This window comes from Asterias rubens, chromosome 12 (assembly GCF_902459465.1).
Source record: "Asterias rubens chromosome 12, eAstRub1.3, whole genome shotgun sequence".
Classification (NCBI taxonomy): domain Eukaryota; kingdom Metazoa; phylum Echinodermata; class Asteroidea; order Forcipulatida; family Asteriidae; genus Asterias; species Asterias rubens.
In genome coordinates this window covers 13,304,882-13,330,278 of record NC_047073.1, presented here as the reverse complement: position 1 = coordinate 13,330,278, position 25,397 = coordinate 13,304,882, and the positions used below count along the sequence as shown (strand labels likewise).

Genomic DNA, 25,397 nt, shown 5'->3' with positions numbered 1-25,397 from the left:
TATTCACTTAACTACACTCAACTATAGACTTACGTGTATATTCGTAACGAAAGTGTCGATTCGTAAAAATAATCTACACTTTCAACAGTAGAGTGACGTCACAGAAATAGTTTAACAAAAGATAACCCTTGAAATCCAGGGTCTTTCTTGGCAGGCAAGATACCGCACTGAGAAATGTTGTCTACGTACCACATAAATTCAAAAGTAAAGAAAATAACAGCTTAAAAGTAAAAAGTGCCACTTCTTTCTTCTTAGAAAAAATTTAAAAACTGACAGTGGAATTTTTAAAGTCATGATGGTTTAAGTGAGTCGGTGATGATACTGGAGAGATGTTTGCCAGCTGCACTTGATCAATGTACGTCCCATTACTAGAACCGGGATACATGTGGTTAGAGGAACTCCCCGTTGTGATCGTCATTTCGTCTTCTCCGATTTCTGCCTTCACTTCCTCGTCATCAATATCTTCCTCATTGCTTCCGTCATCATCTTTACAGACGGTGATATAATTTAAAACGAAGTCAGGTTGGTCAGTGTGGCGCAATGATGCATTCTCTACGACTTGTCCAGCGCTTGCTCCCCCACCCTCTTCATCCACAGAGATTTGCGCATTCTCTGACGGAATCTTGACACCATCGTCTTCATTCGGTTCTTGTACCTTCTTGGTCGGAATCTTAATATCCACATCCTTGTTTTCATCTTGTACTTTCTCTGGTGGAATGTTGAGAACAGCATCTTTGTTTATATCTTGTAGCTTCTCGGGTGTGCCAGCCAGTCCTAAATCAATCTCGGCTTCATCTCCGTTTTCACCGCTGCCATTTTCTTTTGTATCGTCGTCATTTTCCAGGATCGATCCAATGCTCTCAGTCTCCTGCTCTTCAGTAACTTCATCCAAGCCGAAGAGCCCCGCAGTGTCTCTGGATTTCATCGGACAATCGGTGGAAGCTCTAAGTGACCTGTGCTTACTTACTTCAGAATCAGTCAAGGTAGGTAGAACATGCTTCCGTGTGTACAGAATCCGTTCCGGTGAACCAAACTTGCCGCTTTTCTTCTTAGACTCAAACCCTAAGATTGAAACTTCTCCATCTGAATCAGTCTCCAGGTCCAAGCAAGGTGTCAAACCCCCAGACGCCCCTACATCAGAGAGGTCCTGATCCTGTCGATTGTTCTCCTTTGCTGGAGAGAAGCCATCCTTAGCAAGGACGCAGTAGCTGGTGGAATCGGATTCACGCAAGACGAAGTAGCTCCCCCCGCTCCCAACGCTGATGGGACTGTTCAGAGATGAGGTGCAAGTCTCGGAGGACCAATGTCTACTTCGGTGTGCTTCTCTCTCCGTAGGCGGTAACGATGAAAAAGGGATGTCTAGTTCATCAACTTTGCCCCGAGGGAAACTTTCTACATTCTCTTGGGGTGTATTTCCATTATCAAATGTGACCGAGAAGGCTAAATTATTGTTAGGTCCTGGACTAACCCCTGGGCTGTCAAAGGGTGTCTTCTCAGATGGGAGATCAACAAATAGACTATCGCCTGTGAGTAGTTCATCGTAAACTTCTTTTTCTTGTGTCAATGTCCGATGAGGACTTCTTGCCGAAAAGTACAAGTTGCTATTCTGTAAATGAGACAGAATGAATGAAATAACCTGTATTAATTTATTAGAGAAAAGGATATACACTGTACTTTCAATTCAAATCAATTAAACTAAATTCAACCAACATTTTTTCCATATTGGTAAAAAAAGGAGACTTCAATAAACTTCAATAAACAAATTAAGTACAAGAACAGGTCCAGCAAATAATTAATGAAAATTAAATTTAAAATTAAATTTTAGAAAAAAATCTTAGAAAAAATTTAAAATTTTAGAAAAAAATCTTAGAAAAAATCAAAAATTTTAGAAAAAATCTTTTCAATATGATCATTCACATTGACTGGCGCCCTTGAGATATGCCTTTAACAAATTGTAGCAGCGGTGCGAGGGGGCGCCAGCCAACTCCCCATCGGAGCACAGCTGGCCGCCTTTGAAACCCTCTCGTGCGGTTTGGGCCTTCTTCTTCATGTAAAAGTCATGACTAGTAATAATAATAATAATAATAATATTTAAAATTTATATTGCGCCCCTTACATACAAAATGATCAGAGGCGCAGAACACTTGTCAAAAAGCACAGAGTGGAAAAAAAGACTGGTTACCAGGCCAGTGCCCAAACAAAAGTATGGGGATACGTCTGTCCCGCCAACAAAAAACTAGTTAATTACTTATTACATAGGCCTATCTCTGCTGGCATCGGTAATGTTTTGACCTTTTCAGGAGACAGACGCCTCTAACCCTAACTATGCTAAAATTCTAAACTAACTGGCAAGGTGACCATAGAAGAAGTCTAGTGAGGGTAAATACAGCGCCAGAACAAGCGACAGAAAAGCCAGTAATTGTATTTTCTTGTGTCATTTAAAGCTGTGTGCATCGCAACCCCCAGTCAACGCTACCCACTTAGTATGACTACCAGTGAAAACTATAAGTAAGACCCACTTACCCCAAGATGTGGTGGAAGTTGAAAATTTGGAATGCCGTTCATAACCTTCTTGTAGAACTTAAAACCCGTCCAAAAGATGGCTGCAAACAGACAAATACTGCCCACACATGCAACAGTGAGGAACACGGACAAATCACCTGGGAAAAAGTGAAGACAACAAAATTATTCGGAAGTTGGAGACATAACATGAAATGTGATCAGTTTTGGTGATTTAATATTGGACTTTTCATCACAGGTTTGAGGAATCATGTGACCCACTCTGTGAAAATGAGTCAGATGTGAAGTCGCCCAATGCATTATTAAGTAATGGACAGTTTTAAGTGGAAAATATCTTCTTCTTCTTTTCTTATAAGATCTATATTTGCATGGTAAACTTCCAGAACACTTATTTTTAGGCAATAAAGCTACGAAACAACAATGTTGTGACCCTACTTTAGTCTAATTTGTATCCTTTTTGCGCGAAATGGTAGTTTAAAATATCATTTTACTTGTGTTCGTTAAAAAAATATATATATATTTTCCTGCTTCTTTCTGGATCCTTTCCTTAATCCCTTTCCCCCTCTCTTTTTCTATAAATGGATATGTATTTGTTTGTACTTGTTTTATGCCTCTGAAGAAGGTCCGGATTGGATCGAAAGCTAAGGCCATCTACCCTATTCATTATATATATTCCCGGTCACCAGGATTTTCCTGTCTGCAACTCAACGGTTTCAACAGACCCTCCACAAGTCGTAGTAAGAAACTTTTATTTCTCTGTTGTTGTATCCCTTCGGGGTGATCCCCTTGATTTGCTTGTATTTTGTTTTTAATTGTCATAACCATATCCATTTTATCTTTTCCCACTTTCTACCTGTTCTTCTCAGAACATTTTCTAACATTTTTCCATAAATCATTATTTTTCACCCTATAGGTTTGTAAATACAACTAAATAATTTGGTTGGCAGGTTTTTAACCTATTTGTTTTACAGGATTGTGTTTAACCCGCTTTTTTTCACAGGCTTGCGTTAATGTTTTCCTTTTCAGATTTTTTGTTAACGTTTTCCTTTTCAGATTTGTACATTACGTATATTTTTCTGCAGGTTTTATAACCCTTTCTTTTACAGGACTATATTTATCGCTATTTTTTCACAGGTTTATATTAACGTTTTCCCTTTCAGGTTTGTACATAACTTTTCCTTTTCAGACTTGTACATAACATATTTTTTTGCAGGTTTTACAACCCTTTATTTTACATAATTGGATTAACCCCAATTTTTTCACAGGTTTATGTTAATGTCTTCCCTTTCAGGTTTGTACATTACTTGATTTTGCAGGTTTTATAACCCGTTATATTGCAGGTTTTTGATAAGTTTTCATAATTTACTATTTTAACAGGTTCCTATTATTGACTACATTCTTTTTACAGGATTATGTTAACCCCTATTTTTTCAACAGGTTTGTGTTAACCCATTTTGTCTTTTCAGGTTTGTACATACTTTATTTTTTTGCAGGTTTAACCCGTTCTTTTACAGGGTCTTGTTAAACAATTTATCATATTTCCCCTTGACTGTATTCCCCCATCCATTATGGCACTTGCTCCCGACACCAAGTGCATTTTCCGCAAGCTTCGTAAGCTTAAGGAAAAGAACACCCGTTACTTGTCACATCTTGATAACTACCGTTTTTATCGTTTGTCCCGTATCATTCCCAAAGGCCTACAGATCAAGTGTACCCCTTCCTTTGGGGACCTTGACCCATCCTTTTTGAAGAAATGGAACAAGACACTCACTAATACGTCTTTCCGTTCGATCAAGTTGCTGGAAAATCAATGCCAACAATTCATTGATAATCAGTTACATGAGATAACAAACACTGAGTCTCAACTCCAGGAGTCATGTTCTATTGAAGAGTTTGAACAGTTACAAGATACCATACTATGTAACGTCAAACACTTAAGGTCCACTCTAATGGACACACAGAACAAGAAACGTATGAATGTCCAGGCTAACCATAAGAAACACACCCATAGACGTTTCCACAGTAAGAGAGCCACCATTGCTCCTCCTACTGTTAGGTCGCCAGAGACCAATACTGTAGTTAACCTGTCTGACATGGTCCTTACTGACCCACAGGTTAAACTCCTCTCAAGGGGTCTTAAGATTTGCCCCACACCCAGAGAGCCTAACCAACTTCTTTTCCAACAGGACATGGCCCAATTCAATCGTAGGTTACGCCTACGTGAATACTTTCATGTAGAGCCCTCCATCGACGACGAGTCATCTGTGGAGACCCAACCTATTCCCCGCAACCGCTTCAGGGAAAAGAGTACTTGGGTACCCCCTAAGAACCGAGATGTGTCTCTAGAGACATACATCAATTCGGTTAACTCCGAGGTTCTTAAGGCCCCTAGTACCCCTACTCCCAATAACCTCCCCCAAGATGAGCGGCACGCCCTTACACAACTCTGCCAATCACCAGACATAGTGATTAAACGGGCTGACAAGGGGTCCGCAGTTGTAGTCATGAACACACACATGACTACATTGCTGAGGGCCTTAGACAGCTCAGTAACACTGATCATTACATTGAATGTGCTTCTGATCCCACTGAATCTTTCTCCCAAGATATCAGTGACACCCTGGTTAGGATTTATAATGCCAATGGTATTGAGAAAGATACATTTAACTATCTCCTCCCACATGACCCCCGTACAGCAAGGTTCTACCTTCTACCTAAGATACACAAGCCCAATAACCCGGGGAGACCTATTGTATCTGGGAATGGTAGCCCCACAGAGCGCATTTCTGAGTTTGTTGATAGCTTCCTCAAACACTTAGTCTGCCGTATTCCTTCCTTCATCAAGGATACCAAAGACTTTCTCCACAAACTAGATGAGGTCAAGCACCAAATACCTGACTCTGCTATTTTGGTTACTTTTGATGTTTCATCACTGTATACTAACATACCCCATCATGAAGGCATGAGTGCATGTGTCTCTGCCCTCAATGCTAGTAATCAGTCCCGCCCCTCAGTGAGTCATATTAAGGAACACATGAAGAATAATTTCACATTTTCTGACAGGCATTTTCTACAGGAACAGGGTACTGCCATGGGTACCAAAATGGCACCCTCATATGCTAACCTATTCATGTCTCAATTGGAGGACAGACTCCTGTCCTCCGCCCCAAACCGACCACTAGTTTGGTGGAGATTTATTGATGATATTTTCTCCATCTGGTGTGGTGACCTAGACAGCTTAGATGTGACAATAACCAAGTCTCCTAATGGCCTTGTCACAGATGTTTACAGTAAACCCACCGACACCCACCAGTACCTTCTCTCCAATAGCTGTCACCCTAGTCACTGTAAGAAGGCAATTGCTTACACTCAGGCCTTACGTATCAGGCGTATCTGTTCCACAGATACCCTGTACAAGAGGTGCTCATCAGAGCTAAGGAAACACCTTGTATCTAGGGGACACAGCGAACGTAGGGTCCAACTTGCTATCAACAGGGCTCTCAACGTACTTCGTCATACTCTGTTGACTAACACGGGAGCTAAAAAAGCTCCTACCAATAGAGTTGCTTTGGTCACCACCTTCCACCCCAAACTACCCAAACTTCCCTCAATTCTCAATAATAACATGCCTATACTTCACTCCTCCAGCAGGTTACACTCAGCAATCCCTGAGGTTCCCATGGTTGCATTCCGCCGCCCAAAGAACCTTGGTGACATACTAGTCAGGGCCAAACTTCCCCCAGGTACAGTCCAAACACAACCCCCGACAGATATACTGGGTAATTACCAGTAGTGCCTACTGCCTTTAATAACAAACTTACCTGATGGAATCGGCTCAGTGGTGCAAAGGCTGTAATTCCCTGATTGTCTCACTGAGTTACGTAATCGCAAAGTGATTTCATACTTTTCCTCTAATTTCATATCTGACGATAGAAAGCATAGAGAGTGCAGATCAATAACTAAATTGTCAAACTAATCACTTCACGCCACATGGCACCTTTTTCCGCAAAATTGTTTTGGGACAGAATAAAGCCCGGATCACACTTCCTGCAAATTCAAATGTGAAGCGAACTTTTGTCACGGGGCTGTTTTTGCAGTGAATGTTTCGCAGTGAATGTTCCGCAGATACTGAGCACAAGTCAACTGATCACTGTGATACACTTAATTGTTCCACCGAGTCAACAACAGGTTCTTGAAACATGCCTTGTAAAATCTCTTTCCAAGGGTTAATGTGAAACCCCCAATTCTGAACCCTTTGTCCTGTTGTTATAAAATTGTGGCATCAGGCTGCCAAAATTGTTCATTGGATCCCCATGGCAGATTATTGGCCGTGGCTCAAAGCCAGGGTGTTGTGATTCACTGTGAGTCCCTATTCAATATACGCTGTTTGAGCTTTGAGGGTGCTGTTTCAGCGTACCCGAATAAGTGGTTATAACTCTGGCTATTATTGGTGCTAAGAACATCCTAGACTTCATGGATCCAGCCCTAGCCATAGCCATAGCCGCCAATTAAGACACAGCATATATAAAAACAAAATATCAGCTTGTGGCTCATGGATCAAAAGCCACTGTGGAAGCCAAAGCCATAATATTCCTAACGATGACTAGAGCAAACCAGTCAAAACATAGTGATCAATTACAAGAACTCACTAAGCAATAGTGAAATTAATCACGATCCACTATTAAAGCTGAAGTAATATAGTCCCAGCCGATTTTCTACCTTCCTCCTAGCTAGTAGTTCAAAAGCAGGACAGTTTTTTCAGAACTGAGAAGTATCCTGAAATCCAAAAATCTCCTTCGCGGTAGTAGAATATAAAGCAAGACAGTTCAAGAACAAAATTTACCTGGCACATAGATACACAAATAATGTTGCTGCAATCCAAACAGATGCGTTGACGTCATCCAGCCGCCATCTTAGAAGTAAAACGGTGAGGAAACTATCAAAACCCATAGATTTGTAAGCGCGGCGCATAGAACTGGCCAATGAACAACCTCCTTTTGACCTGTAGGTGAGGGCGCCCTACTGACATGACGTCATGTGCATAAGGTTTATACAATCTTCTTACCTTCTAGTGTATAGCTGGTCACATTTGGTCCCACAATCCTAACCTCTGCTGGAGCACTCGTATTAACCATTTGCCTGACTCGGATAATCAGATCAGTGATTTCTCCATTCCTCTTGAATTTATCCGTCAACAACTGAAAAACAGAAACCACACAAAATGTTGAACCTATTGCAGAGAATATCAAAAGGAGGTGCTGTCTGTTCGGGCCGGTGGGGCTTGGCACACTTCGGCAGGAAACAGCCGCATGCTGTTGACTACCGGATGCGCAGGAGCCGGCGTTCCCACGCTTAGAGCGAAGTTGCTTGGCACAGTTGAGAACGTTCGCGACCTATAAAGTACGCCTCTGTAAAGAAAGAATTAGCGCTTTCACCCTGAAAGACAGAGTACATCCAGATTTCAAAGTAAAAAGCCAAATGATTGTTTTGTGACCTGGGCCCAATGAAATGAAATTGGGCCCTGATTAAATGAACGATTTAAAAAGATTTATAAACAGAGACATTTATTTGTGTCCAGGCCGATACCATTAAAGACTCGAGGACGAAAAGCGTTACACTTTTTTTTATAAAAGGTTTCTGCACTGTGCATCCTTACAAAGCAACACCTACACCCTAACAAACAGTTTTTAGGGTTGAACAAATAAAAATTAAGGAGGTTTTGAAGCTCGGAATAAATGCGCCGGCGCTCTACCAACTGAGATATTGTAAACTTGGGTGCGATCCCTGGCTACATGCAGCTTACGGTTGTATGGCTTCTGACTGGAACCCCCGAACAAAGATACTGGCAAAAAAAGGAAGACCACCAACATGGCTAGATAGCTCAGTTGGTAGAGCACCAGTTTAATCTGGAGGTCGTTCGTTCAAATCCCCCTTTGGTAAATATGTATATGTTCAACCCAAAATCACCATTGTTTAAAACTATATTTTTCAAGTACAAAAATTACTTTACCTCCCAAGATAAGTGAATACTTCTTCTGTCGGTTCTTTCCAGGATTTCAGAAACACAGCTAAAATTCCTTGGAGCATCAACAGGCGCTGTGAGTGAATAAAAAAATCAATCAGTCAATCTTAAGCCGTGACTGGCTTTGGTGTAATATTTTAGTTTAGTTACCATGTCTACGCGGAAGTCTTCCGCGACCTTTTTCGACCAGTTAGTTTTACATCACGGTCGCAGTAAGTTGGCAGGGAGGTCAGTTTACCATGTGTCCCCATAGGGTTTAATTTTGCCATTCTACAGACAAGTGGCGGTACTTCTTTTGTGAAATTTTGAAAGAGCAGTTGATCAAAATCTTTGTTCTCGTCCGAGTTTATCTTCTTTTACAACACTACAATCATGTGAGAGGAAAAACCAGGATAAATAATAACAATAAAGCATATGTTGAGATAAACAGAATTAGAAGACTGGAAAACTGTCTTTAATAGTAGCACTGGTTTCCGCCTAAAAACAGGACTCGTGGTAACTGCAACTGAACAACAACTTAGAACTGTGCATTGTGTTAGTATCCTTATTTGACCAGGTGCGATTTTAAGTTTGTCTTGAATGTTGTGGTGGATGGAGATGATTTGACAGTCAGGGGGAGTTGCTTCTGCACGCGGGTTTATGCTACAGAAAAAGACCTATTGCCCCAAAGAGTAGAAGTTCTGGGCTGATGAAGCATAATGAGCTCATTTGAACACTTGAGGGGGTAGTGCTTTCTGCTCCACCAGCCAGGCTTCTGATGGATGATACCCAAGCCTACATCCATATGGACTGTAAAGGGGGCAACCCTGTTTCAGCCCTAGGAGTAGGTGGCAACGGCCTTTGGAAAGAAATAATTGTAGCCCACACCTTGAAGTGGCCTTCAGGCCTCGTGTGTCATGCAACTTGCATAAACAAAAGTAAAATAAATAAAAATGCAGTCCTGTGTGTGCTGAGGTGTATGGGTTGATGAGATATTGATGAGGTATATTCTAGAGCATTGTTTTGAAGGGCGTTGTAAAGAAACAGGCTAAGTTTGTACTGAATTCTGTGTGATATAGGATAGAGGATATCACTAGAAGAGAGTTTTGTTCCGTACTGACCTTCTTCCGATGTTCGTCCAGCGACCACTCTAGAATATTTACCACCTTTTTTTGATGGAAAATAAGAAGAACACTTGACTTTGACGAAGTAGAGGCCATAAGGATTACTCAACCCGGTCAGCAAAACCTCATTCTTTTCAAGAGCCTGGAAAAAACACATTGAATAAGACCTTAAAATTTTCAACATACAAATCACCCATAAACTCCTGATTTGCTGAGATGTAGTACAAGGAGCCATTCCAACAGCTTTATTCCATGCACTGCAACTCTTTGGAACTCCCTGCCTTGTGCATGTTTCCCTCCATCCTACAATGTACTACATGTACCAACACCTTTTTCGCCACCATTGTTTCAATTCTTATTGTTATATTCTTTTACCTCTTTTTTTGACCACTTCTCCTCCCCTTCCCAACGGTACTTCACAATGTAGGTCACGAGGTGTTGACGACTTGGTGTAGCTACTCCTGGGTCTGGTGTCCATGTTATTAGAAGTGAAGTAGCTGACTCATGCTGGACCTTGATGTCTGATGGCGGATTCGGTATTGCTGCATCAATCAGATCGGAGAAGAAGAGGTATGCAGATGACATTTTCAAAACATAACAAGTATAAATAGACCCACTTCTCTCATATCTCTTCATAGTCTCCTAACCATGACTACAGCAAGCTTGTCCGTTGAGAACAATAATTTAATAACTCAGTTAATAGTTAATAATAATAATTAATAATAGTAATAGTCGTGGCTTCTTATATAGGGCACATGCCCGTCACTAAGTGAAGCTCCTGGCGCTGTAACATACAGTATTTCCTGCAAGATTTGGGACTATGTTTACATAAGCTAAAGTAGATCCTATAAGCTAAAGTAATAGTCCCAGCCGATTTCAGAACTGAGAAGTCTCACAAAAAAGTCAGATAAATCTACTCCGCGGTAGTAGAATACAGAAAGACAGTTCTCTGAAGAACAAACTCTACCTGGCAAGTAGATACACAAATGTGACCCGCTATGTGAAAATGAGTCAGATGTTGACACTTTCAAGAATTGAGTTGTATACACGGCTGGAAAGAACACACCAGCAGCAGTAATTTGGTATATGTCTAAGCTTTGGGGTGTGTCGCGTTTCTGAGTTACTCCCGTTTGAAATTAGCCAATACATCCTTTTTTTCTGAAAAGTGAACTACAAGTAAAGTGATGTTTTAAACTACCATTTCGCGCGAAAGGATACAAATTAGACATAAGTATGATCACAAAATTGTTGTATTCATAGCTTTATAGCCTAAAGGTAAATGTTCTCAAGATTAACCATGCAAATAAAGATTTTTTTTTTTTTTTTTTCACACATTAAACTATCCATAACTTAATAATGCATTGGGCGACATCTGACTCATTTTCACGTAGCGGGTCACAAATGGTGTTACCACAAACCAATTGATACCTCACCATGCAATGCCTCAAATCATATAACCAGTATAATGGTGATGGTATAATACTAAACTTATGTTAAAATAAACAGTGGAATGTTGTATCTGGCCTAAAGTTAAAGGCAGTGGACATTGTGAGAAACGGCTCCCTATAAAGTAACGTAGTTTTCAAGAAAGAAGTAATTTTACACGAATTTGATTTTGAGACCTCAGATTTAGAATTTGAGGTATCGAAATCAAGCATCTGAAAGCACACAACTTCGTGTGACAAGGGTGTTTTTTCTTTCATTAATATCTCGCAACTTCGACGACCGATTGAGCTCAAATTTTCACAGGTTTGTTATTTTATGCATATGTTGAGATACACCAACTGTGAAGACTAGTCTTTGACAATTACCAATAGTGTCCAGTGCCTTTAAAGGCAGTAGACACTATTGGTTAATTACTCAAAATAATTATTAGCATAAAACTTTTCTTGGTGACGAGTAATGGGGAGAGGTTGATGGTATAAAACATTGTTAGAAACGGCTCCCTCTGAAGTGCCATATTTTTCGAGAAAGAAGTAATTTTCCACGAATTTGATTTCGAGACCTCAGAATTAGAACTTGAGGTCTCGAAATCAACCATCTAAATGCGCACAACTTCGTGTGACAGGTGTGTTTTTTTCTTTCATAATTATCTCGCAAGTTTGATGACCGATTGAGCTCAAATTTTCACATGTTTGTAATTTTATGCACATGTTGAGATACACCAACTGTGAAGACTAGTCTTTGACAACTACTAATAGTGTCCAGTGTCTTTAAGCCCCTGCCGTTTTTAATGACACCAAATAAGCAACTGGTACTAGGAGTAACTTACTCTCTTGATCAATATTGAAGTGGACGTCTCCAGAGTAGTTTGTCCCGAGAAGATTTTTAGAATTGACTCGATATCTGGCACCCATTCCTTGCATATAGCATACAACATAACATGTGGTTTGATTGCAGATGGACTGTGTGGTCGACACACCCTTAATGTTTTCTGTACACACCTTCCACTCTGATTCCCTTGGACTGAACAAAAGTACAAGTTATTGACAATTAATTCCTGAATCATTTCGGTCCAAAGTCAAACTTGTTTGGGTCACTTGGGTTTGGTAGTCAACTTATTATGAAATCAACTTGGTCTGAAGTAAATTCGGTACCAAGTCAACTTGGTCTAAAGTCACTCAGGGTTTGAAGTTAACTCAGTTCGAAGTTAATTTTGTTTGAGTCACCTGGGTTTGAAATCAACTTGGTCGGAATTCAACTTGGTCCGAGTCAACTCTGTCCAAGGTCACCCCAGTCCAAAGTCAACTCCATCCCAGTGCCAACTGAGTCTGAAGTCAACTATGTCTGAAGTCAACTCGGTCCACAATCGACTCTGTACAATGTTAAAGTCATTGGACACCTTCGGTAAACAGTATTGTCCAAGGCCCACACTTCGTGTATCACAACTTATATAAAATAAAAAACCTGTGAAAATTTAGGCTCAATCGGTTATCGGAGTCGGGAGAAAATACCGGGAAAACCCACCCTTGTTTCCGCACGTTTCGCCGTGTCATGACATGTGTTTACTATAAATCCGTAATTCTCGATGTCGAGAACTGATAACTGTTTTAATGTTTTCTCAAAAAGCAAAGCATTTCATGGAATAATATTTCAAGAGAAGTCTTTTACCATTACCTTCTGTAAACCCTGTAAGCTATTTGTAAATCTGTGAACTTTTTTTTCTCTGTTCCGAAAGTGTGTAATGGCTTTAATTGGGTCCATAATCATTCAACTTGGGCTAAAATTAGCTCGGTCCAAAGTCAAGTCGGTCCAAAATCAACTTGGCACCAGACAACTTGGTCCCAAGTCATCTGAAAAAAATTAAAAGATAGGAATAACTTTTTCCTTTATTGAGAGTTCAAAGGCTAGTACTTTCAACAACAAACAACCGGGGAGGGGGGGGGGGTGTGTAACATGCATGCTTTTTGAACAGTGTCTCACCTATCATCCGTAACTCGCTCAACACTGTCCTCAGTAAGAAGGTTACTGTGTTGGCCTCCTCTATTCCATGTGCATATGGAGTTATCAAAGTTACTACTGGAACACTTTAAAGCAGTGGCTGGTTCTGGGGGTACTAAAACAAAAAACATCAAAACATTAAATTTCCTTCGGGCTCGGGCGAGAGGAGTTCCTAAAACAAGAAAAGGGTTCACAGATTCAAAGGCTTAGCTTTATAGGGTGAAATCCTTAGTTATACTTGTAGAGTAATTATTTTAGACCTGGCCAAGTATAGGGTTACATAGCTCAGTTGGTAGAGCAAAGTCACCTTAAAGGCAGTGGACACTATTGGTAATTACTCAAAATAATTATTAGCATAAGACCTTACTTGGTAAAAAGTAATGGGGAGCTGTTGATAGTATAAAACATTGTGAGAAACTGCTCCCTCTGAAGTAACGTAGTTATTGAGAAAGTAGTAATTTTCCACGAACTTTTAATTTTGAGACCTCAGAATTAGATTTTGACATCTCGAAATCAAGCATCTGAAGAAAGCACACAACTTTGTGTGACAAGGGTGTTTTTTCTTTCATTATTATCTAGCAACTTTGATGACCAATTGAGCTCAAATTGAGAAGAATGGTCTTTGACAATTACCAATAGTGTCCAGTGCCTTTAACTTGTGGGTAGGTTCATTAAGTCCTGCTCAGGTAAATTTGTCTTTGTTCATCATCCAAATGCATGCTCAAAAAAATGAAAGTGTTTAGGGCACCAACCTCAAAAATTGTAATGTGTTTTTTTAAAGACTTGTTGCCCCAAACAGAGCTAAAAGCAAATCAGACTAAGGGGCTTCAAGAAAAAAAATAATGGGACCTATTAACAAGTTTGAACTTGGCTTCCTACATGCCTGCATTTTATGTAGAAAATATTTGCGCTTACAACAGTGTAAGCTTTCAGACTTGACAGCTTCTAACAGGCATGCAACTACCCGTTGAAAAAAAAGAGGAAAATGTTCAAAGGCACAACGCAAGTGCGAAGCGAGGCAGCCGAAACGCCATGGGACATGATACCCACAATGGTACCCTAGACAATGTTGAGGTTTATTATGCTCTTAGGTGCATTGTTAGCATGAATTAGGCTTATTTTACATGATTGTAGTTGTACACTGTTGTTGCCAGGCATATATTAGGCTACAAAAAAAACAAAATTCCCCTTTTTTTTTTCACGTTAAAAAAACCAAAACAAAACGTGGAATTCCGCGGAAACGCGGAAGAGTTGCATGCCTGCTTTAAATCCCTTTCTGATATGAAACAAAGAGTCGGGTATGAATCATGTTATTCTGAATGGGTACAACAAGTTTTAAAAGAATGTTTAATTAATCTTTTATTTTGTGTGATTTGCAAGTCTTTTAAAATTGTAAATTCATAATGCAATTTGGTTGTTTGACCGCAAATGTTTGAATGATTTCTTTTAAAGCAATTGGACACTTTCTGAACAGAACAAAAATTAAAAGTTCACAGATTTACAAATAACTTACAGGGTTTACAGAAGGTAATGGTGAAAGACTTCCCTTGAAATATTATTCCACGGAATGCTTTACTTTTTGAGAAAACATTACAGATTTATTTTTAACACATGTCATATGACACGGCCAAACGTGCAGAAACAAGGGAGGGTTTTCCTGTTATTTTCTTCTGACTCCGATGACCGATTGAGCCTAAATTTTCACAGGTTTGTTATTTTGTATAAGTTGTGATACAAGATCTGAGGGCCTTTGGACAATACTGTTTACCGATGTTGTGCGATTGCTTTAAATAAACCATAAACCAACATTAATTTAAAAATGCTTACAGCCAACATTGATTTCGATCCTTGCAGATGTCTGAGCCTCGGTCAAGGAGCAAGAATAAGTACCGCTGTCATTAAACTGAACATCACGGAGGACTAGAGTTGAGGATGTCGCACCGAGAAGGATTGTTGGAGTCCTGACTCCAACCAGAGCGGTTTCATTGCGGTACCAGGTTATATTGATTGGTGAGAAATGAGTCTGGTTGAGCGCTTCCAGACTGCAGTTAAGTCTCACTGTACTACCTACAATGGAAACCTCTTCATCTGTATGCAGCACTGGGAGCAATGTGAGGATGGATCAATTATGCAATTTTAATTGAAAAATACTGTCGTCTAAACTCTAACTAAGCATGGAGGAAGCAATAGCAAACGAACTTTTAGTTCTAAGACAAGAGTAATTTAAACAGACTCAACCAAATTAAGGACGCTTTAATTCTGTGTTTTTTTCCAAAAAGGAAAATCGCACTATTGGTCATCAAAATTTAGGGAGAAAAGTCTGTAAACTGTATCTGTAAGTGTAACTTTTCGTTGCAGAAACCAAAAACTGGCATAATTGCAACAGGTGTCACAAAAATTATAACTGCAGGGCTTAAAGTTATAAACATTAAACACAAAAATAAAAGGGAAAGATCTACCCGAGCTGAGTTGTGACCGATAAATTATATAATATTCCTTGAGACTGAGAGATCCTTGAGTAGAATAATTGCTATTCCCCAACTGTGCACTATTTTAAACCATTCATTACTAATTATATTATAATATAATGGGAATGGGGCAAAAGTTCCTAGCTAAATACTCATTGTCGCCGGACTCGCGGGCACACTTTTACTTTGGACGATGGTAATATATTTTACTTGGAAACTTCCGGGTTTATACAAAGTCGAACAAAGTTTATAACAATGAATAAACAATCTACTGTTTTTAGATGCCGCAGACAAGTACGAAGTTAAATGTACTTGTTGATCTCATGATCTTTGTTTACATTTTAAAAGTACAAGATTCACAACAATACTTACATATATTTGCCAATGTTGGTAGGATAAGAAGACATCTATAAATGATATATATTGTGGCAATTTCCCTTCCTCCATGGGCAACCATTGTCCTGTCATTTTGGACGATATATGTTGTGATTTATCATTGTATTACTATAGAGTATAATACACCTGTTGAATTTATTTACCTGCGAGAGAGAGAGAGAGTGAAAGAGAGTGAAAGAGAGGGATGAAGGGCGCCCTCTATCAATAGAGGGCGAACGACGATAGCGCGTTCACGATGAGCGATGTTGGCGGAAATTTTACCATTAGATTGGCGGGGTGTCCCATGATTTACACATGTACATTATCTTCGTGCAGTCTTTTCTGTGTATTCGAAGGGAAAAGTCAAGCCCCCTGTTTTAAACCTAAAAACAGAAGATTTTAACTCCAATCCGATCGCTCAAGTTGATAATCTTTTTTTCACTATTTTGAAGAGAAAACATAATTCTTTGTATAACAATGTTGACCACCTCATTACCATTACAGGTGCGACTAATAGAAGCATGATAAACTTATCAGTTAAATTATAGGATACCTGTCTCACGGGCGGCGCCCAGAGAGACTGTGCTTTGGGCTCAATATTCCTAAAGTGCTACAGACAATAAAGATATAGTGTAAATCCATTTTAACTGCTGGCAAAGTGGTGGTGTCACACTTTACACATCACTACACAGACAAGACACCTTGCTAGGGTATGCCTACTTTTTGTACGGCACAAAGATTTTCGTACAAACTTACACGGTTTGAAGATAATGACGGGTCAAAAGCTTCACTTTAGTACTTGCTGTGATCACTTTAGTACTTGCTGTGACTCTGTATTCTTTTTTTTAAATGAGTAAAACAATGTCACGAACATTATTTTAACGTGTAGTAGGGCGGCCTACAATGTATTTTTTACGCGACTCTCCTGAAAACATTGCTCCCCTGCGTTGAATTTCACTTTATTTCAAATTCTTAAAAAAACGTTGAGGTCTCGAAATCAAATTCGTGGAAAAAATTACTTCTTTCTCGAAAACTACGTTACTTCATAGGCTGGGAGCCGTTTCTCACAATGATTTAAACTATCAATCTCTCCCCATTACTTGTTACCAATAAAATGTTATGCTATAATTGAGTAATTAACAATAGTGTCCACTGCCTTTAATTCACAGTGAGTAAATCATGTCATGGCAAAAAAAACTTCTCTAAGAGGAATCTTAGTGCCTTGTGAATTGGAGCTAAGTGGTTACCAGCTGCACCACCCGGTCATTTGAATGTTAACATTGTGAAACATGGCTCAGATGCAAACAAAATCTTTCACGGCCAACCAAACGGGTTTAAAGGTAGTTACTCAAAAAATTTGTTAGCGTAAAAACTTCGATCATTTGAGAGCTGTTGGTAAGTATAGAACATTGTGAGACATTATCGATTTCGAGAACTCAGATTTAGACTTTGAGGTCTCTAAATCACTAACATCTGAAAGCACACAAGCATGTGACACGGGTGTTTTTTTCTTATATTATTATTATCTCGCAACTTCGCCGACCAAATTGAGCTCAAATATTAATTCACATGTTTGTTTTTGTATGCATAAAATGTTGAGATACACCAAGAGTGAAGACTGCAGGTCTTTGACAATAACCAAAGGTCTAAGGTGTCTTTAAACAAGCTATCGTCTTCACGGGTATCACGAAATGAATTGCTTGTTACTCGGTTACTGAAAGTGATCACAAACTTCAGTTGTTGTTGCTATTGTTGTTTACATTTTGACTTGGCCTATATAATTATATTCTTTCTGAATGAACATGCCGTATCATAAAGACAAAAGAAATAATGTAGGAATAATGGATTTTTTTTTCTTGGGTACTCACAAAATCTTCGATTCTATAAACAAGTAGGCCTACCACAACTATTTTTTTTTCGGAAGGGTCGGTGTACTCACCATTATTGCTCTGAGATAACAATCATTCCGTTTTGAGACCTCAGATTGTGAGTAACCCCCTGACAACAGTACAGTTGCCCCCACAACAACATGCGAACGTGCACACAAAAATAACTAGGCCTTCGAGAAAGACCCCATGTCAAAATGCCAGGCCAATAACAGGTTTTTTTTTGTTACCAATATGGTTGACAAGCAGTTTGCAATGTAGCTTTATTCAAAATTCTTCAAAATATAAAGGGAAACTTTTCGTATGATCCTGCCTGCCACCCTTTTTCATTCGTTATGAAATAAAATAGTATCTAATTTACTCATGTGAAAATATTGTATTCCTATTTTGTAAAAATTAGTGAACAAGCGGTGGCAGGATACGTACAAGTTGTGGGGCAGTTTGTCAAATCTGGGAACCGTCTATTATCTGAAAGTTTCCTTCCCCTAATTTTTCAAGTTCTTTATGAAATAAAATAAAGTTTAAGAGATGATTTTACTCCTTTGTATAATTATAATGAAAAGTGGTGGCAGGATACGTAAGTTTTTCCATAAAAAGAGCAAGAAAAAGGGAAAAGATGGGGTCCCAGCCTGCATCCCCTTCCAAACAAGACCCCCACCACCACCAAAAATGGTACACCATCCCTTATGCCCCAAAAGCCTGGATGTGCCCATATCGTAAAAGTCCTCAAATCTAGCGTACAGTTGGTCTATAACAATCTTCAAGGCATTGGAGTATACTTATTGTGAGGCTGTTTTCCAAATCTGGGAACCGTCTATTATCTGAAAACAAAACAACACATCCCTTCATTTGCATATTGTTTACGTTTGACTGTAGTTTCCATAATCCTTACGTCAAATATTTGAGCACAAGAAGAGCGGGAATTTTGACGCTGTTTACATACGGTTACACTTCAGGTTTTTTTCACCTAGGGCATCCACAATATTGACAATAGTCTAGCTAGCAACGGACAAAACATACTCCAGTAATACCCCTTTTTATGTACAATATTTCGCGGCAAACAGACTCCTTGCTAGTGAGTTGTCATTTACTCCCCTCCCCAACATCTTCTTGGGCGACCCACGTTTGACAATACACCAGGGTACAGATCACTGCAGGACCAACATTTCAAAAGATGAAACAGAAAGCAATTTCCGAGTTGTTGTGGTATTCGTTTTGTAAGGGATCGCAGCAGGTAGCACTTCCAACAGACTGGCATGGTGTTAGTACACTGTTAGAAAATGGCAACTATACAAATGCTGTCTTCACACGGGGCACCGGGGCGATTTCCGTCCTCGGTGTCCGTGCCCTTAAAATGCTCCAGTTGAAATTAAAAATTGTCTCAGGTGCCTTACAATTTGCCCCATGGGTGGAAATGCCTTGGTAATTCTGCCCTTTCAAAATCGGAGCATAGAGGCCTGCATCTTTGGGCATTACGAAGTGAGGTTGCTTGAAGTGTTAAAGGGGCATTGATAAAATAAAGTATGTCATAATATTGTGATGAGCCATGACTTAAAGGTACTAGACACATTTGGTAGTTACTCAAAATGTTTAGGTACGAGCAATGGAGAGCTGTTGATAAAAATATTAAAAATTTAAAAACGACTCCCTTTGAAGTAACGTAGGGATTTTTTTTTAAGAGGTAATTTCTCATAAAATTTTTAGTACAAAAGTTCAAGCCTCGGGCCTTTTACATGCACTCTGAAATCACACAAATTTGTGTAGAGGGTTTAGTTTCTTTCATTAACTTTGATGACTAATTCAACCAATTAATGTTTACATAATACTTTATGCATTGGGATACACCAAGTGAGATCGAGCTCATTATTTCACTCATACACTGATGTGTGTAAGCACTGTACTCAGTATTCTTTCCCGAGTCCTGTGGGGAAAAAAAAACCATCACAGGCATGTTACTCGGGTGGGATTCGAACCCACGACCCATGCAATTCTAGAGCAGTGTCCGGTAGCTGAAGCAGTTCGAATCCTATGTTTGGCAGCGGCTACCGGAACGATTAAAAGAGATGTTAATGTTATTTTGTACCCATCACCGATGTGTGTAAGCACTGTATACTCAGTACATTCCCGAGTGAGAGCTTGTTTTTGACATTAAATGAGTAAAGTGCCTTTAAACAGGCATGCAGTTTTGAAGAAAGTCTTGTCCTTTAAAAAAAATTATACCAATATTTGTGTTGTTTTTGTTCTCTCTTTCTCTTATTCTTCTTTAAAAAAAGTAATTTCTCTTTATTATTAGTCGATGCAACTTCTGGTATTTTTGGGGGATAATTAAAGAAAAATTAAAGAGGCGTTTCCACTTTTCACAAGTCCATGCCGCGTTCCCTTCATTGATGCTCAATCATTTTAAAGGCACTGGACACCCTTGGTATCCCAATAAACGCATTAACAAATCCGTCCAAAGTTTGGCTGTTGGTCATTGAAGTTCAAGAGAGTAATGCAAGAAAACACCCGTTTTTACACAATGGGTGTGCTTTCAGATGCAAATAAAAGGTTTCAGGACCGAAGTTTTTTAATATTAATTGGGGGATAATTAATTACACTTAAAAAAAAGCTACGTTACTTTAGAGGGAGCCGTTTCTCACAATGGTTTATACTATCAACAGCTCTCCATTGCTAGTTACCAAGTAAGCTTTATGCTAAAAATTAGTTTGAGGAATTACCAATAGAGCCCCAGTACCTTTAAGGTTTTAAGACCGGTGAAGTTTCCAACTTGTCTTGACCCACGTTTTTTTGTTCACCTATAACTTGATTACGAGACATGAACACAATATTGGTGTAATGGGAGAAGAATAAAAAAGTGTTAAACGAATTAAGTAATTTGGGGCTGAGCAAAGATTTTTTTATATGAGGTCGTTGGTTTAAAAAAAAAAATGTTTTCCCTTTTTCGTTTAAATTTGTTGTATATCTGTTAATCTTCTTTCGGGTCAACCACTTAAACGTTTGGCAAAGATTGGGCGCATTTCACAACCTTCTCGTTTGCTGAATCATGTCGTCATGAGGCAGCTCTGCTCCTCATTGTTGGGCATCGTAGAAGGTGTGCCAATTCAAAATTGCGTGTCGTCATAGTGACGCATTCATTATACATTTTAAAGACACAAGACACCTTTGATAATTGTCAAAGACCAGACTTCTCACTTGATGTATCTCCACATGTGCACAACCTGTGAAACTTTGAACTCAATTGGTTGTCGAAGTTGCAAGTGGAAGAAAACTGTTGGCGGGGGTTGTCAATGCTATGACATAAATGACAACCGTTTAAATTCTGGGGTTTAGAAGAAGAAAATACTATGGAATATTTAAAAAATGATAACAAAACTTGTATTCTTAACAAATACAGTGTTCCTCGTTTCAAATTAAACATATTTTCTGAAATGCCCAATATAACTAAGCAAGAGTTATATATATATATTTAAAGTACAGATAAATATTAGGACATGTTGTAAAAGTTGGTTCCATTTGTCAACAGTGAGTAAAACTAGTGTTTTTGATCATTTATTATCCTTCCTTAATGCAAACTGCATTATTCCTTCGTATAAGCAAGATTTTAACTGACTGGTTTCATTAATTTTACCAAGAACCACGCAGTGACATTTTTCTGGTTTTTCACAAATTAACTGTAGATTTAACTCTCACAGATCCTTGCTCTATGCACAGATTGACCACTCATTTCAATAACTCCCTAATCGCGTCCCCTCAAAACAAAACTCTTCATTTCCCCTCACCACCCGTCAATTAGTTCTTCTTTCCCTCCATCTTAAACTAAAGCAAACGCAACCTGTGAAGCTTTTTCATTGCACAAGAAGGCTTTCCAAAGAAAGGAAAAAAAGCTTGGTAAGTCCAGTCTTAAAGCCTTTTTCTATACAAACCATGTAGGGGACTATAGTAGAGTGTTTGCATTGAAGTCCATGGAGCATTGGCCTGTGCATTGGGGTTTGCCGTATCCCGGGTGATACTATTAAGCTATACTTGGTGTGGTATTGTTATGCGTAAAGGCATCTAAAACCGGATTAGGCGAAATTCCTGTGATAGATAATTAACGTTGGGGTTCACTAGCAATTGTTACTGGTCAGCTAAACCCCGCCCCTTTTGGCTCGGCTGTGAGTGGATGGACGACACCAGACTTCTAAAGTTATTTAAATCTACCCCTAGTGCGTAGATGTCGTCACCCATCTCTACATTGTTCATTGGGTCAAACAAAACACAAAGCTTAGTAATTTGAATGTCAATCGTATACGTAAAACGCCCATAATACACAAACCACGTAACAATGGACCGGTGGAATGCAGCATCGTGAGCGTGCACCATTTTGCCCAACATGAATAGGAAACCACAGTAGTGACTGATGGCATGGCACCTATTCACTTGTTGAAACCAGCCAAATGGAATCGAAAGCCACCCAGCCGTGTCAATTTAAAGGTGGGTATGGGGTGCTCTCCACTGCATTACCGGCGTGGTTCAGACATGGGTACCACTCCTATGCTTCGATGGTCGACGCAAGCATGCCCGAAATTTGACCTGGCAAAACTGCTACCAGCATTTAGTCCTCGACTCGACACAACAACACAACTAAACACTCATGCAACATCAGTACACCCGCCAGATCAGACGCTAGACACCTCTCCCATGTTCGTCAGTGAGTATGATTTAAGTATTTTTTTTGAAATGCATGTATAATAATGATCAATGGATCAATGTACCATTTATCCTTGTGAAGTGTTTCGACTTATCCCAATGCTTGTTGTAGATGTTTTATCTGAAGTTTTACATCTAATACTTAACGGAGAAGTGGTAATATGAATGTTGATGGCGAACACCGTTTTAATTGGATCACATTTTACTTAAAATTAGCATCTTTTAAATCATGGAGAATATTTGATCTTTTGATCTTAACATTTATAAATAATAGATTAATAACAATTTTATATGTAATATTGTGTCATCTTAGTCATCATTTATTGTCAACCATGTGCTTATATGTCAATATATCAAACTTTAAGTGAACATTGCCTCCTTTGTATAGCTAGTGATAACTGTATCTTATAACAAACTGCAATAATTCATGACGAACTACCTAACAAAACTCAGCTATGTGAAGCATTGACGACTTTCTGTTGACCTCCATCTTTCTATTTCTACCTTGATGCTTTTACACATACACACCGTGCGGTGTAAAACTACACCTATTTTATAACCACCATCGTGGAGCGGCATGTTCACTGACCGGATCCTATGAATTCATCTAAAATAACCTATTGTTCGGTCTTTTGTAAGTGTTCCTTGAAAAAAATCTTATGAATAGAGCGGAATAACATACGCAGGTCACTCCTACCGCGTTATAGATATAGGAAATAGTTTTTATTATTTGTTACTCTTCAATGATTTTAAAAGTTCAGTCAAAGTTTGCAATCTAGGTTTTACATTTTGTGCGACAAAATCATGCGAGACGAGCCTCATTTTGGTAAAAGTTACTATTTCAAAAACTTGTGTGTGATTGAACAATTATACAAAATGGCATTATTAAAAAAAATTGCATAATTATTGATGAAAACACTCGAAGAATGTTGTGGTTTTCTCACAAAGTTCAAGTTCCGTTGTTAGAGACGGCCATTATGACATTGCTCGTTGCTGTGGTTTTCCCGCCATTTTAAAAAATTCTCAGAAATGGTTTACGCACGTGCATTGTTAAAATGGCGTTTAGTCACAACCAATCGTTGCGGTACAACCCCGTTTTGTATACCCTCAGTCAATACCCAAGCAATGGGTACAAATGTTAGTTACGTAACGTCTTATCTTTACTTGTTGGAGAAGGGTGGATGGGTCGATTTGGGATGGGGTACATTGTCACGAACCACGACCTGTGGGATAAAAGGGGAAGAAGAATATTGCACCTATGAAGGATACGATCATTGGCACTAGGTAGGCAAGAGCACGAGGTAGCCTCCACAGGTAGAATCATGTATCAAGTCAATTATTTATTTCAAAGATGACATAAAATCTTTTGTCAAAAAAAATATGTTATTGTTGATCATTGTAGGTGTGTGTTGATGACCTGTGCTATTAATAAATTGTTAACTCTAACCGGAATGAACTAAACGTGGCGATACTCAAATCAATTAGGTAAATAAGCCACGCAACGTTTTAAAACCGACCTGAGGTATTGTATACATAAAACACACCCCGGCTTATCTTTATCGCAGTGCAAAGAGACCTTTGGTCCATGGGTAAAATGCCGTGGATATGCGGCCTTTTAACCGTTCCATGAAAGCTTTTCTACTGTGGAAAATCATAGTGCCATACCAAGGTCAATTCACACACGGGCTAATTTCAACACTACAACTCCATTTTTGATTGTAGGTACGTATTTCTATACCAATGAACAAAAATATCTTGTGCTCAGTTGAGCTGAAATACCAAATTTTGGGAGTGCGCCAAATTTTATGTTCAGAAATATTATCATTCTTAAATTGTCTTGTATGTATGTTTGACAGCGGTTTTCCTCAACTATTTTGAATGTAATGTGTGTGGTATCACGATGCAAATGCTGTAGCCTTATATTTACACCTGAAAGAGTGCCCATTTTCTTTCCAAACAAGAGCAATGTATCTCCACTTTAACGGCCAGTTCTAACATATTTCGTTTTTTACCGAGTGGCCTCCAAGCTAATGGACATCTAATAGTATGGCTTCTAATTGACATGTTAAACCCTTACTCTATGGTTAAACAGTCGCTTGCACCATAGAGGCTTGCACCTTATGAAGTCTACACCCATCATTCTTAATTAAATCTAATCAATCTACGAGTTAACGGGCTTTCTAATGGGTTGTTACTATACCAACCCGCTGTGGTTACGAAGCCCTAAGTGATGCACACAGTGACCACACTGTGAAGTTTGATTCGGCAATTTTGCCTGCTAAATTAGAGTGCCAAAGAGGCAAGATGTTGGCATAGCTGTGTGTTGTCAACTTTCAGCTGTGCTCACATACTGCCATTTTGTTTCTCGTACTTGCTTCGGGGCCATCCTACTTCGAAGAGACCATCTGGGTTTTTTTCAGTGAGTGTCTTTTGGAAGCCATCAAAGCTTCCCCTAATGTAAAAGAAGCCTCAACTTCCGTGTGTTGCCCCATGGAGGAGGAATTGCCCGCCATTTTTGTTTGCTCATGCTTATTGCCAGTGAGGTGTGTCAACATGCGTCTTACGTAACTTCATTAGAATTTCAAAGCAGGTATGAATGATGCGTGCACAGTGCACACACGTCACACACATGTTCCAAGTAAAGCCCTTGTGCTATGGTGAGGCACAGTGCAAATGGTTCGAGTATTATTAGCAAACTTTCTCTCTTCAGATGCAGTGCTCAGCTATGTGTTTTTCTTCAAGATGCAAGTGTACAGAAGGCAAGATGTTGGCATAGCTGGTTTATTCTTATTCAGCTGTACCAACGTATTGCCATTTGTATGCCTGTTCGTACAACTTGAGCCCGGCACAATTGGACAGTTCAATATTCCACCTGTTGCTTCTGTGGTTGGAT

At 39.2% G+C, this 25,397-nt stretch overlaps 1 protein-coding gene across 2 annotated transcripts; it reads right to left on the bottom strand.

The window, feature by feature from the left end:
- LOC117297471 lies at nucleotides 1–16,079 on the bottom strand. Of its 2 annotated transcripts, XM_033780529.1 has the most exons (11): nucleotides 15,927–16,079; nucleotides 14,914–15,186; nucleotides 13,069–13,201; nucleotides 11,918–12,111; nucleotides 10,021–10,187; nucleotides 9,643–9,787; nucleotides 8,531–8,616; nucleotides 7,586–7,718; nucleotides 6,342–6,443; nucleotides 2,524–2,660; nucleotides 1–1,606 (listed from the first exon to the last, which is right to left on the bottom strand). In XM_033780529.1, exons 1-11 carry the CDS (start codon nucleotides 16,009–16,011, stop codon nucleotides 263–265), a joined length of 2,799 nt encoding a protein of 932 aa, XP_033636420.1. In that variant the 5' UTR covers nucleotides 16,012–16,079; the 3' UTR covers nucleotides 1–262. The 2 variants fall into 2 exon arrangements, with proteins under 2 accessions (XP_033636420.1, XP_033636421.1); XM_033780530.1 differs by lacking the exons at nucleotides 13,069–13,201; nucleotides 15,927–16,079 and having other exon boundaries at nucleotides 14,914–15,000.
- Nucleotides 16,080–25,397: the final 9,318 nt, after the last annotated feature.